The sequence below is a fragment of the Acromyrmex echinatior genome, chromosome 18 (genome assembly GCF_024713525.1).
Source record: "Acromyrmex echinatior isolate Ae372 chromosome 18, ASM2471352v2, whole genome shotgun sequence".
Taxonomy (NCBI): Eukaryota; Metazoa; Arthropoda; class Insecta; order Hymenoptera; family Formicidae; genus Acromyrmex; species Acromyrmex echinatior.
In genome coordinates this window covers 4038486-4056130 of record NC_141869.1, presented here as the reverse complement: position 1 = coordinate 4056130, position 17645 = coordinate 4038486, and the positions used below count along the sequence as shown (strand labels likewise).

Below are 17645 nucleotides of genomic sequence, written 5' to 3'. Positions count from 1 at the left end.
ATCTTAATTCCAGGATCTTATATACTTCTCGTACTTCACTTTTCAGTTCTTAAAAGATAACGAAGAATAACGACACATTGAAAAATATAGGGATGGATTTAACATTTGTTTATATAATTTTCACCGTGTTGGTGTTAATAGAAATACCTGATATGAATTTTTAATATTATGATTTGAAACACGTGATAATTAAATTTATGCCATGTTGGTGTTCTGCAGCAACACAAGGAGAATTATATTTAACACCACTGGTGTTAAATGCATATTCATATTTTTTAAAGTGGATATTAAGAAATAAAAATAACGGTATTCGCGAAATAGTGAAGAGATTCTGATGAATTAAGAATGAATGCTTGAGCGAATTTTTAGGATTTTCAACCTAAATCGAGCTTAACGCATTTACAGATAGCATTATGCTAAAATCAGTTAATAACATTAACATTTACATATTTTTTTTAATAATGAAGAATAAGATTTTTTTTTAAATTTTATTATAATATAATTATTCCTAACAATACTTTTATCCCGTCTTTTTTTACAATTCATTAAAATATTACAAATATATAAATACTTTGATGAAGATTATAAAAATGGTAAAGTTTTTCTTATAAAAGATTATAAAAATAGACGAAGGTATAAATGCAAGGTATGTAAAAATATTCTGCACGAGACTATACATTATGAATAATCTAACTTGTGTTTAAAAAATTCATACTATTTTAAGAAGACAAAGAGCGATCGATAGAAATCGATCGCTCTAATTATCGTGAGATTGTGTAACGCACTTTCGTGATGATATCCGCAAATGTTGAAAAACAGATCAAATCGAACGAGATTCGAAAGATAGAGAATACTCATCAGGAGAGCAGAATGAGAAATAATAAGTGCGCGCAATCGTCGAAGTGTAGCATAGTCGCGGTAGTAGACGTTGACGGGATTTCCCAGAGAAGTATACGACGATATACTCCCACGCCCCCATTCGACGAGCCCAGCCGAGACGAGCCACCAGAGCAACTGCCACCCACCCACCTATCCACCGCCCAGCCAGCCAGCCAGCCAGCAGCGAGCTAACCACCCACCTGCGTTAGCCGCGGTCGCCGCTGACGCTGACGCTGAAGCCGCCGCCACCGTCGTTCGGTCGTGTTTAAAGCTCCGCCAGTAAAACAATAAATTGCGCTCGAGAGAGCGGTAGAACGCGAGAGAGGGAAAGAGAGGGGGTGGCAAAGAGGATGAGAGTGAAAGAGAGGCGAGAGTCGCGGCGTACTAGCGCGGAGGAAAGCGGTCCCTGTCAGCAATTGCCCCCCTCTCGTAAGAAAAAATGGCAGCTGCCGTGGCTGGATGGCGCGTACGAGACCATAATACCGCCACCCTACCTCGTTCTGTACGTGTGGACGTCGAGCGTGCAGCGAGAGGGCGACGGGTGGGGTGGGTTGCTACGTTTGGAAGGGGCGGGAAGAGGAGAGGGTGAAAGGAAGAAGCATGAGGAAGAAGGGACAAGGACGCGAGAAAGAGAGAAAGAGTGAGGGAGGAAGGGAAGAGTGGGACGAGACAGACAGTGTGGAAAAAAGCGACGTAGGACGAGGAGAGACGACCTGGGTGAGCAGCGACGACTATGATGACGACTACGATGATGACGAAGACGACGACGAGGACGAGGACGACGGTGGCGACGACCACCACCGGCTGATCGAGAGAGAAAGAGAGAGAGAGGGGGGTGGGGGGAGAGAGAGAGTGAGAGAGACTCCTCCTGTGGACGCTCGTGCGTGTTTGTATCGTCGGCTCCCGGTTGGCAGTTTCAGTTTGACATGGGCGCGAGAGAAAGAGAGGGACGAGTAGAAACGAGAGGAAGAACGACGCGGTAATAACGTTTAAGCGAACCTCGAGGTGGGCTTCGCACGGGAGAGAGCCTGCAGGCGGAGCCGGGTGCTGATCGTGGAGGAGGAGCGTGCCAAGGAACCGCCCATTGAACACCCGCTGGGTATTTTCTTCTCTCATTCCCGCTCATGTTGTACCGTCCCTTTAGCTCGTCCGACCGAGCTCAATCGTATTGGCGGGGATGGGGGTCGGAACGAAGAGGCGACCGGCAGTGGCGCGGGTCAGTCTGTCGGGCAACCGGTCGGTCTGTCGTTCCCTGCTCGTTTCGCTCGCTCGGTCTGGGAGTGTAAACGATACATCAAGCAGCTCCGCTTTTTCGCGCGTGCGAAAGAGAAGCGAATTGGTGTCTTTGCGTCGACGTAACTTTTCCTCGCGTCCCCATGCTGTTAATGGAGTGCTACTCCGGCCAACATTTGGCCGGCGTCATTTACTTTTGGATCACATTCACTACCGATCGCCGATCGCTAAACGTCAAGGCTAGCTATTTGGCGTAGTTCTAGTGTTGTGCTCCGATTTTTATCGCTGCTCCAATAAGGACTCTGATCAGTTACAACGTTGTACCGTACTCCACTGACCATGCAACGAACGCAGCGATCGTAACCGACCACTCCATGCCCGATTCCATTCGTAGGTTTTTCGTTCCTTCACACACACACGTGCTCCGTCATCTCCTTGCACGCGATATACGCGCGTATGTCGACAGCGAGGACTCGGAGTTGATTTGCACGATTGTAGGAGAGGATGCTGATGCCGCTTCAGCGGTATTCGCGTATCGAGGATAGAAGCACATACGGTCTTCCGGACAGCAATTATCAAGATCGATATCGTTTTGACGCACGACGCCCGTAGCGTCACGGCGTCAAACGGATCCGCCCTGAGACGCTCTCTGACTAGTTTGTCGGTAGACCCCACGTGGCTCAGGAAGCAGCGCGCGAGGTGATGTTGCTGGAGTCGCGAGGTCTCGCTGGTAGGAAGAGAAACGGACTGACACTGACCTCGTTCGGCGACGGTGGCGGCGGTGGTGGCGGAGGCGGCGGAGGTGGCGGTGGTGCCGGAGGAGCCGGCAGCGAGGAGGACGACGAGGAATCTCGACATCACCTCTACCTGGGTAGGAAGATGCAGGGCGAGGGCACCGCCACCTCCGCGGTATCTACCGGGCTATCCGGGTGCGCCGGCGATGACGGCGACGAGAGCTCGAGCCCGTCGCCGAACAGCAGTCTCCTGAATAATCTCAATAATAATTGTAATTCAAATCGTCAATGCGCAACCGACTTCAGCATCGCTGCGATCATGGCGCGGGACTCGCGTCAACAGCAGCAGCAGCAACAGCAGCAACAGCAACAGCAGCAGCAGCAGCAGCAGCAACAGCAACAGCCGCAGCAGCAACCGCAACAACCACACCATCATAAACATTCGCAACAGCAGGCCGTCGGAGGCGGAAAGTTGCATCAACACGGTGAGTCTTTTCACATTCAATGAATGGTCTTTGGGATTAAACTTCAACTGGACCTTCTTAATGTGACGAATTGAAGTGTTTTGTAAAAAATGTGAAAGACACCAGTAGTAAAATAAAATTACTCGAAGAATTGAAAGGTGGTTTATCGTTAAAAAGCGCATTGTTAAGAGAGATATAGAATATAGGAAGATTATAACTAAAGCTAAAATAACACTATTGCCTTTGTTAGTGAGACGTCCGTTTAAAGTAAACATTTTAAATAGTTTTCTTAAATTTTCTTTATCAAAGTAAAAAATCAATTGAGGGAAATTGATAATGGAAAAATCAGGGAAAAATCAAGGAATTTTTTGGCGAATTAAAATTTTTCTTGGTTTTAAAGAAGTTTAATATGCGCAAATTATTGCACCTATGTAGTTTTGAAATGCTACCAACTTAATAATTAAATGCAAGCAGTGTCAGCAATTAATAGTAATTTACATTGTCATATTAAATTATTTTCTCAATAAAATATTTAATGATTTCTAGATCAAGAAAATACAAAACAATTCAAATTCAAAGAAAATCATGACATTTTATTTGGAAATCAGAGAAGAGTTATGAAATTTTAGGACGAGGAATTTGTGGCAATTTTATAGATTGTCATCCGTTGAATGGTTTTTTTATATTATATTTTCTTATTGTAATATCTGTATTTTCTAATGTACTTCATGTACGTATATATATTTTGTTTCTCTCTCTCTCTCCAATTAACATTACTTTGATTGATAAGTCTAAATTAAATTAATAAATTGCATACCTTGCTAACAATTTTTTATAAATATATTTAACTTTTTAAAGAATTCTTTTATATGATTTTTGTTGAAACTGTATGAAACTTATAAAACATAATATATATCTTTACGCATTTTTATTTTAAACCAACATTATTATGATTTATCGTGTGAGCATAGTTTCTTCATAAAAACGCAAACCATTGTTGCATATTACTATAGATTTACTTTCTGAAATCTTCATGAAATCCTTCCGCAATCGATCGTATAGTTTGTAACATCCGTGTAAACTTTACGAGCGTCATAATTACGCGTACTTTACCGATAAAAATTAATTAGTTTCGAAAGCCTCGATGCAACGTATCGTGTGTTGCATCGTTATTGTTACGTGAATCATTAAATACTTCCTTTTGTTTAAATAAATGATGAGTCGTGTGTTACATGTCACGTGCTGAATATTTCACATTTCATTGTTAACTTTTGTATTAATCCAGTAAGAGTAACATTTTTTCTCTTAATTACACAATGAGAAATCTAATGGATTTTAATAAGAACAGAACGATTTTAATTGTTGAAGTATTTAAAAATTTAACTAAATACAGATCTGAAAATAATTTTGCTGGACCATCAAAATAATTATGTAGCACGCTTAAATTGGTTGCTAGAATATCAAAACTTTTTGCAACATGTTCATTATGCTTGACTTTTCCACGTAATTATTTTGATGGTCCAAAATTATTTTTAGATCTGTATCTAGCTAAATTTTTAGATATTTTAACATCGTTATTTTTGTGAGAATAAGTATAATAATTATTGGCCACGAACATTAAGAAATAAAGAAGATTAAAACATAAATAATTTTTAAAACAACTAAATTACATATCTTATAATTTCAGTTGGCATCTACATACTACATTTTTAAGTTAAATTACTAATTTAATTTTGATCAATGATATCCATTAAAATAATAAATCAAATCTTTTCATCCATTGCAAAACTGCAATTTGCTCCGAGGATTCTAAGTGTTAAATATGATCTTGCAGGTTATATTTCAGTAATATTAACTCTAAATTCGATCACATTTATTTCACGGAAAATTTGATATAAATTCGTGTCGTTTTCTTGGCTCGCGGAGAGTCGTTAGACAATCGCGTAATTGACATTTCACGTCAGTATATCAACGCGCGATTACTCCTCTGTGTCAGTACAATTAATGTCGCAATTTTAACTTTAATTAATTTATTGTTAGAGAATATTTTAAAGAAAAATACGCGCGCGCTCGACAAAAGTAAAAACTGGATTTTCTCAAAAGTAAATTTACCAAAACCGATTAATATATCTTAATTTTCGATATTTCACTTTTATTCACTATTCTGATTTTACAATTTGTTCCGTGATATTTCATGTATTTATTTAACGCATTATGATAACAGAATATTATGATAACAGAACATTTTATAACATGATATAACATGATGTTTTTAAATTGAACATAAATAAAATTTATATTTAATTGGAATGTCATTTATTGACACGACGATTTACGAACTCTTCGATCTAAAACACTTATTACTAATACTTGAATTCTTGTGACATATTTAAGATTGTCGAGATCGTTGTTCATTAACGGCCAGCTTCCTTACGCTATTACGTTTATTGTTATCGCGCATCGTCGCTGCTCCGGTATGATATTGTTCGAGTCATAACTCTCTTCACGCGGCGCACCTCTCTTACTGTGGTGCATTAACTCGAAGAAAAATCGCTCACCCCTTTCGGTACGGCCATCCATAACGTTTAATGCGGCCATTTCCGACGAAAATGGAGCGGCCAGTCTATTGCGCGATTTTTGCGTTATATCCCCGACCTATCTGTCCGTCGTCATGGCTCATTATTTTTATTGCTCCGTTAAAAACTTGCCAATTAATTTTCGATCATTTTAACATTTATCGCGTATTGGTGATATTCCAATTCTTTTGGAACGATCCTCACGCGAATGAGTGACGACGATGCAATTGCAAGATATATATGAAACGTAGGAAACGGCAAAAACTGTGTGCAAAGTTTAAGTACTTTAACATCATTAAAATTCACGAATATTTACATTATTATTAGGTAACATAAAATAACTTGTTATTCATAAATAATGTAAATAATTAACTTATAATGTTAATGATTAATTTATTATTCATAATAATGTAAATAATCTGTTCTGAAATAAAGAAAGATTTTTTCTAAACTTTTTTCCATTTAGCTGAGAAAAGAGAATATATTTTGGAATTATAGCATATAATATTTTTTTATGTACTGTCGAAATCAATAACGATAATGAATTTTTCAGAGGCTTATAATAGTTGTCAGCGAAGCTCTTGAGAAATGTACGAGATGTTTTTTAGTGCTGAGAAATAAAATACAGCGACAACCTCCTCGACGTGAATTGCGCGGAAAGTTTTCCGCTTGACGTCTTCTCGCGTTTAAGTATTAATTCCGGAAGCGCCGATGACGCACGTCGAAACGTGGACTATGATTACCTGTAAGCTGACAATTGTCAACGTGAATTGTATAAAGCCCCTATCCCGTTCGATGTTATCACAAATTTTAATACAGCTAATATTACGCCGATAATATCTTGTTGAAGCGCTGCTGCGTAATAATTACTGCGAGTACGGACGATAAAATAATTATGTAACAATTGTGATGTGATACGTTTGAGTACAATTTAATTAGATTTTTACTTGTTTTAGTTATTATTGAAGAAACTTTGTTACATTAATATAAACTAATGCACTGAGAAACAAAAGTTGCTGTTTCAAAAAAATATTAGTTGATTCAACTAAATGTAGCGGTTACGGACTGTCAAGCAAATATTTATTAATTCAACTTAATATTTGTTAATTCAATTTATTATAATATTTGTTAATTCAAATAACACGTTTTAAATTACAAGATTTTGATCTATAAATATTTATAGATATATTATATAAATATTTGAACTAAATAATCATTACGAACGCATTTAATCAAGTTAATTTATTTAGACAATTTTTTTCTCAGTGTATAAATTAACTTTATTACATTAATATAAATTATAACAGGTACTATATCAATTATTTTATTTTATTTTAACATGCAATTATAGCTTGTTATACACAAATACCAAACTTTTTTCTCTCAATGTATCTACCTAAATTTTTAAATACTCAGCGAAATTATATTTTTGTATATAGATTTGGCATCATAAGTCTTTCTTTAATATTGCAAATTTAATAAATTTTTATTTGTAATTCCGCGCATAATTCATAGCGATTTTTTGATGGACCATCAAAATAATTATGTGAGAAATTCAAATATAATGAATAATGCTGCAAAAAGTTTTGATATTGTAGCAATCAGTTTGATCGTTTTACAAAATTATTTGCAGATCTATATTTTTGCTAAATTTTTTAGATATATACTTCATCAAAATTATTTTTTTTTTAATTATAGCAGAAGCTACTGCTGTGACAATTGTTTCGCTGTTTTATATCTGTTCAAAGACACATCTGCCAACATTCAGAATCTTCTCTTTTTAAAAAAAATATTACACGATTAAGCAAAGACTTGAGTGTTACTAAGGCGCGACGAGTGTAGGAACATGCTTGCCATCGCGTTTTAATTCACGCATTTGCGAACATAAAAATGTCGACGAGGTAAATTACAAGCTGGCGCGGCGTTCTAATGAGGCCCTCTAATATAGAAATTGTTCCGAACTGTCATTATCGAGATAAATGACCGACGAGGGCCGCGGCTCGTAGCTGGGGACGAAAGCGGATCGTTTTTGTGGGGAAACGGGATAATGGCCCGTCACTTTCGTTTCTTTTAACGACCGAAAAAGGCGTCTGGAGCGGGGATTCGCGCGGTAAAGTCACTCCATAATCCGTCGCGCACATTTAGATGGCTATATCTCATAAATGGAAGGTAAATTGACCTAAATAGCTACTAGAGAGTCGCTTGATAGGTACGGAAATTACTGTACTGTATGATAAAGAAATTATTTCAAGTTATAATCAAAGTAATACGAATTATTATTATTATTGTATATGTGCGAACATTTTTTCAAAGTAACTAACGATTGCATTTTGTCTTGCATTATAAACAGATCTGAATTATTCATTCAAGCAAAATAATCAAAATTTGTTATCAAGAAAATTTATTATTTTTTGAACAAAACAAAACAAAAAGAACTCTTTAATTTAATTATGATAATTTTTACTATTGAATTTATAAGAATATAGTCCCACTAATTTAACTTTGGGAAATTTGTGATTATTTATTATTATGATTATTTATTATTGCGAGAATTATATAATGTTATGATATATAATTTGTTTGATTAATTACTTACAATTAATAAAATTGATAACATTGAGTATATTTAATGATTTCAAATATTAATGGCAATATAAATATTTCATACATATTAGAAATTTATTAAAATATTTTATGTGATATAAATAATCAAATTTGTAATGTTTAATTATCCGATGCACAAAAAGGAATACATGTTTATAACAAAAGTATTTTATAAATTGATACTTTAGATTTTCCTGCAATTGACTTAATGGAAATTTGGCGCGTCATAGCGATATTTTCGGAACGTTCCTTCCGAAAATCGTTCATAGAATATCTGATTATGCATCTGATAATGGAGATTGTAGCAAATTCGACACCAATGTTTTAGTGGTTCGAATAACGACCGTAAATTATATCGGCATTAATGAATTATTTAACGCGCACCGGCGTGAATGGAATGGTAAATAATACGATCATCTAAATCGTCGAAATTTGTTCTCGCGAAATAATCAGCCGCGAATATTTTATGCGTGAGATGAGCAGCGTGGCTGCAACATTTCGTCGCTTTAGAAACTCATTTGCACGACAATGGTATCCAAAATACCTATTGTAATTTGTTTCAATGTAAATCAGTTATGCTAGGCGAGTAAACGAGACCAACTGACCAGATTATTTTATGAGTGGGTTGATAATGAAAACGAATAAATAAATTTATTCGAAAATGCAATGTGTTTAACAAATATAAAATTTGTTTATATAGAATAACAGAATTTAATAAAATACAGAACAGAATACAGCATTAAAAAAATATCATTAAAATCTGTCTCGCTATCTGTTTCGCTAGAAGCTTGAAAAAATATTTAGATCTTTTCAAATAAGCATTTCTCTCTTTTTGTAAATTTGCTTTTCAGCAAGTGTTATCTTGTCGAAATAATCAATTCAGATATGTGGGCGAGGTATACATTCCTATTTCAACAATTTATATTCACGCGTGTCTGTTAGTTTTACATCGTGATAGGTGAAGGATAATTCCGCCAATCCGCCGTGATTCACTATTGAAATAGACTTCATCGGGTATTGACTGTGGTAACTTAGACAGAATTTACTTTCGTGTGAGATAAGAAACACTGCATTATTCAAAAACATGTGTCACGCCTAATTGAAAATGTTGCTTTCATGTCAAGCGTGGATTTTATTTAGAATCACAAATTTTCGATTAATCGATCGGCGTCGAGCTTCGAGCTGTCTGGTCCATTAAGCGAAACGGCAGGAGAAATAAGATCCGAAATTACTCAATTCTCGCGCATAAATTGTTGCTACTGCGCTAATGAATTATTTAACGTTCGTTACACGTCATTGAAATCCGAGTCGTGACTAGTAATACTCAAATTTAGCTTTATTGATACTAGATCTTCGAAAATCGATTCTATTCACTCTCCGTGACGAGTAGAAGTACCGCGGTTATGAAGAGGGGAAGACATATATATATATATATTTCACATTTATAAATATATCCGTAAAATCTATATATGTGACTGTTCAAAGTAAACATTGAGATAATATATTTCGTGTTCTTAAATGCAAGATTATTATGAATGTACCAACATTTGAGCTTCGAGTAGACATCCCTAAATTTATACATACACACACGGGAAGAATTTTGCTGAAGTATTTAAAAATTGAACCAGATGTAAAATTTTATTGTATCATTAAAATAATTATTAAAAACGTTTAAACATTGATGACAATGTTGCAACAAGTTTTAACAAGTTTTAATTCTAGTAAATTTATAATTTGGATGGCCCAAACAAAATTATTTTCAAATCTTTAACTAAATTTTTAAATATTTCATAATTGTTTTTTTTTCGTATATAATTTATAACAATTTATAAATCATATCAGCAAATTTGAGAATTACACTTGCATTTATTGCAATATTTTGTCACACTTTATTCTTGAACAGGCATTAAGAAAAAAGTATTTAATATTTGTAATTATAATTATATGATAAAATAATTATGGGTAGAAATTTTATTTTTACAGTTACTACTACTATAATGTTAATAATAATTATTATATTTATAATTATATAAAAAAATGTATAGTTGGCACTGAAAATTTAAATGACCATGAATTATACTTAAATGCCAATTGCAACTGTTTTTTTTTCTCTCACTGTCAAATTTACATATCGACATTACAGAAGTATTTCTGAGAGAAGTATTTCTACCAATTCGTTTTACAGGATTTAATCGATCCATAAATATTGTGGTCAATTTTTTAGATAGATTTGACAAATTATTTTATACTTATCTCGTTTTACGGTATCAGCTACCGGAAGGGCGTAATTGACATTTCGATGGTGCGTAGTGAAACACGTAGTGGTGAGTAGGGACCCGACTGAGGTGAGGTCCGAAGAAAAATCCGTTGTACACCACGTATTGGCTCGGCCAGGTGAGGTGTCCCATCGGAATTCTGGAAACGGCCGTGGCCGCTCTCCGGCCCAGCCAGACGTCCGAACGAGACCCGATGGTGTTCGGTTTCATCATCGCGTATCTTGGACGCCTGCGGCGAATAATCGCCCACGAAGATCCTACGCGGCGCGAAATTTACGGTCGGACTCGCTGCAATTCACCCACGGAAACGGGCCGCCATTCCCAAATAAACTCCGGCAAACGGCGGCATGAATCGGGCTCTCCTCCGGCGGACACAGGCAAATGCGTACACGGGCGTGTGTACGGACGCGTCGAGAGGGTGTGCGAAGTAAATCCGCGAACTTAGTCGTGCCGTAAAATTTGGTCGCGGTGAACTTCTTCCATTGAGATCGATATTCATCGTGTAAATCAGAGGGAAAATTTCCTTTCAACGAACAAGAGAAAGAAAGGAACTTTATGCTTATTCTTTTCTTTCTTTAAGAGAATAAGACACAATATGGATATACATTTAAAATTGATTTTTATCATGAAAATTAACGCAAAAATTAAAATTTACCTATACTGAAAAAAAGTCTCGTTGCATTAGAATTTTAGTATATTCAGTAAAAAAAGTATAAATTGGACATTTATACTTAAATTTAAGTTAAGATAATTCAATTACGATACATAATTCTGATTATCTTATCGCTCAAAATTCATTTTGTTTATATTTCTTATTAGTACAACCAGAATATTTTTTAATAAATAAAACACTTTGAGATATTGATTATTGAATTTGCTTGTAGTCTATAACTGATTCAAATAAATTTTCTATTCTTCTATTCTAAATCTAAGATTACGGTCTACGCTCAAATCTTTGTGTTACATCGGAAGGACAAACGATCGCGCTTGCGATAAATTATTGAATCACTTGAGAATACGACTCGATTCTTAACAATCGAAATTTCCAATATCAGTTCTGGAAAACAATATAGCAAGTTATTGTAGATTGGTCGTTTCTTTGGCAGAGACGCTTATGCGCCATAGCTACGTCCTTATGTAAATCTGTTCACGATGGTCCTCATGCTGCTTGATGCCGTTGTTTGCCGACGTTTGTTTTCTTGCACCTTCGCTCGCTCGCTCGTTCTCCTCGCGGGCGAGAAATTTAAATGAGATGTTAAAACGAGGAAAGTACCATGTGTCGTCGACCGATGGAATCGACGGCCGTTAGGCGAGATTTATTTTTACTATCGACCGTCGAACATTTACGTTAAATCCGATGTGTTGCGTACCGCGGGGAAACCGGTATCCACCGGGCATAACTGCGGGATTAAGCTCGACGCGCTATCGGCGCCGTGTTTAACGCTTAACATTGTTATCTCAACGCCAGAGTTTGTTTGAGTTTGCCTGAACTGGCCCGAGGTCGATGAATACGATACAGCGAGAGATGCACGGTCGAATTCGGGCCTGGGCCGTCGCCATACTTTTCCCGTTGTTGAGAGAACCGTATGGTATACTCCAGAAGTGAATTTATAGTTGTACACGCCCCTGGGGAAGTCGCAATGCGGTGGCCATGATAACCGATAAGTCGTAAGAAGCAGAAAAGCAGGAAGTTATTTCAAATATTTTATCTCGCGCGATCGCGAACGGAATTGATTAGAACAACCACTTTGGTATGTTTAGCTGTGAATATAATTTATCTTTTTCTTTCTATACTTTGCTCTTCTTCCTGATATAACGAAGAAGTGAAGATATTCTATACTAAATGAGTAATGTTAGAAATGTAGAATCATCTTTACATTTGTTACATTATGATTGACGATACTGTCACAAAATGGTTCCTCGAAAAAAATTTCGTATTAATAATAATAATAATAATACATTTTTACAATGTGATTTCTACCTTTTATTCAAAGCATTAATGGATCTATATTATACATAAAATTCTCAAGAAGCAGAAGAGCAGGAAATTTCTTGAAAGATTTTATCTCACACGATCACAAACAGAATTGATTAAAACAAGTTCTTTGATATATTTAGTAATAAATCTAATTTATCTCTCTCCTTCTGTACCTCTTTCTGCTGTAACAAAGAATTAAAAATATTCTACATTGAATGTGTGCGTGATACTTAGAATTGTGAGAAGGTAATAATACGAGACTTTTTCGAGGGACCATTATTGTGTGGTAGAATTGTCAATCGCAACGTGACACGCTATATTTCATCTGGAGCGTTAACCATTATATGTTATAAAACTTTTTGTTTGGCCGGCATAAATTTAGCGAGCACGTTGTGAAGAATTTTAATAGAATTAAAACCGTGCAGTTCGCCGACGAGTTTCTTCGAATCGATTTCGAACGGACTTCGAGGACTTCGAAGGCCTCTGCATTTTGAGTAATCGCAAGCCTTTAAGCTCCTGTCCTTTTATTTCTTCAAGCACGTGCAGGTGCGAGACCTCGCGAATTCTCGATTGAAACTCAGCGGGTTCGCGGACGACGCGAACAAAGCTGGTCCGGGGAACACGTTAATTCCCAAACGGTCCCCAGGTATCCCTGGGATACGCGGGAATAAACGGTAGCTCGTTTTCACGAGCCGGTCGCGGAGCTTGGCGAAATAAAAGAGTGTCACGAAGACATATAAGGTTTCGTCGGAGTGTCAACCATAATAAATAGCCAATGACTTAGTTAAGCGGGAAGCTATTCGACTGAGAGCGCAAAGTTATGACCGGCTGATTCCGACCGGTCGGATCAGTTGATTTGAGTAGGAGACAGGTGGTGGTGGGGCGACGTGTGAAGAGTCTTTGTGAAGTGAAATGTTTGCTAAAAAAAAGAAAAGAAACAACTCAGCCTTTTGAGTCGAAAGTTAACACATCATTCATTAATTAATGATACTTAAATTTCGTTGTATTAATAATAAGTATATTAATAAATAATTATAAATCTAAGAATAGTAAGAACATTGCGTAACTCTTTGTAAAATATATTATTTAATATAATTTTAAAAAATTATTAATAAGCAATTGTTTTAATTAGAGAGATTTATCTTATTATTTTCTAATTTTCTATTTTTAAAACTGCAGAAAAATATAAATATTGTAATGATTTTAATTTTACACTTTATTGTACATTATAATTTTACAATTAAAATAATATAATGGAATAAAATCTGAATTTGAGTCTTAAGCGAATATATATGATCTCTTATTCTCTTTATTAATTGATTGATACGAACCTAGACGAAGTGTTGACTGCAATGGAAAATGCAGTCAACATTTATCTAGTCCGTGTCCCGTATTCATGTTGTCCCACTTCGTGGTTCACCCACTTCGTTCACACCAGATACTTAAACGATCGTTGACACGAGCGGGCATCTCGAATGCAATGGTTTCGAAGACGATTCTTTCGTTCACAGTGCGACGATTCCACTCTGAGGTGGTCCCGACGACCCGCTTCTCTTTGTCGAAATACATTATCGTGAATCAACGCGTTTCGTTAATAAACGCCAACTATGATGATACAAGAATTAAATTTACATATTTTACTAAAACATGACACTTCTTGTTGTAAATCAGCGTTCGATCTTTGTTTGAAAATCACATAGTACAATAAAAAATAGTCATTGTGAAACAGTAATGTACTGAATTACTGTTTCACTTCTATTTTCTTATTTGGACTATAAAGTAAAAATATGAAGTATATATTCAAAAATATGTTTTATTTAATCATTGCTAGTAATTTCTAATTTAATATAGTATTTATATCAAGAAATGTCAAAAACCGATTTCTTGAAGTCATTCGGATCGCCATTGTGACTGTCTTAAAGACTGCAGATCCAGTCGAGCTATCGTCAGGGACCACAAATTACCATTTGAAAGTGCGTAAGATTGTCAAAAGGATGGATAGCATAGCGGGAAATCTTTTAAGATGAAGGCACGTATTACGGAATAGATTCAATCAAATTTCATTTTTTTCCTAGAAAATACAATAAAAAATACAATAGAAATCAAAGAGATAATTGAATAGTTCCGATTGGAAATCACTCTAAACAATTTCGCTGTACGTGCTCAGAATGAAAGAAATGCATGACGGTCCGTGAAGATTAGGGCTACCAAATTTCAAGCTGCCATTAATCTTAAAGGGTTTCCGGAATTTCCGGACTCAGGACATCAATTTCAAGTCAATCATCAGTTTGTTGCCGCTTCCATGAAGCCAGAATGTAAAATTATGTTCCTCTTTTATTTCAAAAACAAACATGAGAAAAAGAATTGCTTTTCCATCAATATGGTCCACATTTAAGCTATTTGTATTTGTCTCCATATTATACCATATCTACCGTTTCTTGAAGCCATAGAGTTTAAATGGATTTGGATTTGTTACTCGAAATAATACGAATTCAGAACTCAAGTGGTTTATTGATGTAATTTGTAAAAGTATTTTTTCACGTTTGTCTTTAAAATGAAAGGAACACAATGAACAACAAAGTTTTTCGACTTCATGAAGACGGTGGCGAATTTTAACTTTTACTTTTACAATAGTCCAAAACTGACTACTTTTAAAAATATCGACTTTTATTTCACTGCCATTTTCTGCAGAAGAACCTTTTGTTATTTTAAAACAAATCCTTTAAAATATTATTTCCTATTTAAATTAAGCTGCTCTCTAAATTGTTTTGAGTGAATCTCATTTGAGAGTAAGATTTCTTTTGGAATGAAATTTATTCCAATAATTTAGAAAGCAGAGAAAATTCTATTGATCAAAAGATTCTTAGATAGTGCGAAATTCTAATTAATACTTCATAGTTAACATTTTGGTATTATTATCGATTATTTATTTTTGTTTCCCACTTACACCTGAAATGTGAACAACACTCTCGAAATAGTCGAAATTAAATTTTTATGTGAAATGGTGAAAATGGCGGTGAAATATCGTGAAATAATCTATCGACAGCCACGCGAGACACTAAATTACCTGATATTTTACCTGATCACAGTGATCACTGTTAAGAATTGCAAATCGTTTTGTAAGATTTTGCAGACAATTGCTTTATCATTGTATTTCAATTTACGGAATATAGCGTTATGTTACGTTACGGAAACAAGTCGTCATACTCTGGGAATACGTGATAAATGCATATACGCTACGTGTTATTACCCCATTCGCATCGGTACACACACAGATATTATTTAGTTCGTTAGATAAGAGTTCGCGGCTGATATTACACTCATTACAACAACGTTCGCGTGGAGATGGACGAGCGACGACGTTGTTTTCGAAAGGCGAAACGCAACGTAACAGCGCGGTTATTAGAGAGGCGTGGATAGAGCTCGAGATTACATTCGCATTCCTCCGTTCCGATAGTTTTGCAAATTGCCGGTAATGACAGGCGATCGGCCGATTTTCCAGGGTATGGAAACCGTTCGTGGAAAGCAATGGCGAGCATCGAACGATGACGATATGCTTCGTTCAGCCGCGATTACACGCTGCGTTCTTACTCGGGTAAAACCGATTGGTTTGTGCGCTCTGAAATCATAGACTGCCTCTCTCCGCCTGCCCACGGAATCTTACCGACGATTAGACTATCGATCACCAGTTCCTAGCCGGTAAAATGCAGATGATAATTAGAAAAGAATAACGGAGATTGAACGAAGCAGAACAAATAGTCATTATGGCATTAAAATGACTCCAAAATGATTATTGAAAGTTACTTTCCAATCAGTTACTTTAACGTCATCGCTACATTATCGCGGCCTGATGTTCTGTACGTGAATATACATTATATTTTAATGCAAACTCTCGAAATATTGATTGTAACACAATAATAGTAATAACGAGTGATTTACAAACCGACAACGAAATTAAACCGACTACGACTTCATGGATCTAATGGTGAATTCAATCACTCCTACTACAATTATTATTAGTACATATTAAAAACTGCTTTATATAAAATATTTAAATAATATAATTAACTTTGACAATGGATGAGTAATACATGTATATTCGAATAAGTAACGTGACAATATCTTTATTTAATCATTGTAATTTATTTTAATCATTTAAAATATACACTCATTATAAATGCTTCATTATAAAATATACTAATTATTTAATCGTTTAAAATATTTATATGTTTTTACGTTTAATTTTCCTAATTTCATGTATAACACTTTTAGTATGCACTAATCTAGTGTAATGTGATCGAATTCACTATAAGTGTCGGTTCATACAATGCAACCACCGAGAACCACTTAATTATTCGTATTTGACGTATGATATATTTTGACATGCGCAAACCGTAGGCATTTCGTTTAAATGACTCGGCGATTACGACGGACAATCCGCGGAGAGGACCGGTTCAATTTCATAATAGCGAGAGGCGGGAAGAGAAAACGAAGGAATCGTCGAAGTCATCGTCACTTCGTTACCTCTGTCGAGAGCGCGGCGCAACGTACAAATGACAGTGCTTGAAATACGAGGCGCGAACGACATTTGTTAGCGCCTTCCTGCCACGCTGACGCTCGTTTCGCAGTGATATCGAGGAGATACGCATATAATACGAGAGAGGCACAGTGGGCTAGCTCGTTCAGTTTGCCAATCGCGTTTCCTTTTGCGTTTTCGCGTGTTGGCGGTTTGTACGGACTTGGGCGACAATGTTATCTCTCAGCCATTGTCAAGTCTCATATTTATGCAAAGGAATATCACTGTAATCGAATATTTTTAAATCGAGAAGCATTATGGATAAAAAAAAAACGGGAAAAATTTTCAGAAGTGTGATCTTTCAGAAGGCGAATTTTTTTTTTTT

At 36.0% G+C, this 17645-nt stretch overlaps 1 protein-coding gene across 2 annotated transcripts in view; it reads left to right on the top strand.

The window, feature by feature from the left end:
* The first annotated feature begins 627 nt into the window (after positions 1-627).
* LOC105144892 (uncharacterized) overlaps positions 628-17645 on the top strand; it is a 61563-nt gene continuing 44545 nt past the window's right edge. Inside the window, exon 1 of one of the 2 annotated variants that reach the window (XM_011054127.2) lies at positions 628-3331. In XM_011054127.2, the coding sequence (XP_011052429.1) occupies positions 2815-3331 (517 nt within the window). In that variant the 5' untranslated portion in view covers positions 628-2814. The remainder of the gene's footprint in view (positions 3332-17645) is intronic. The other variant, XM_011054128.2, reaches the window with a different exon arrangement.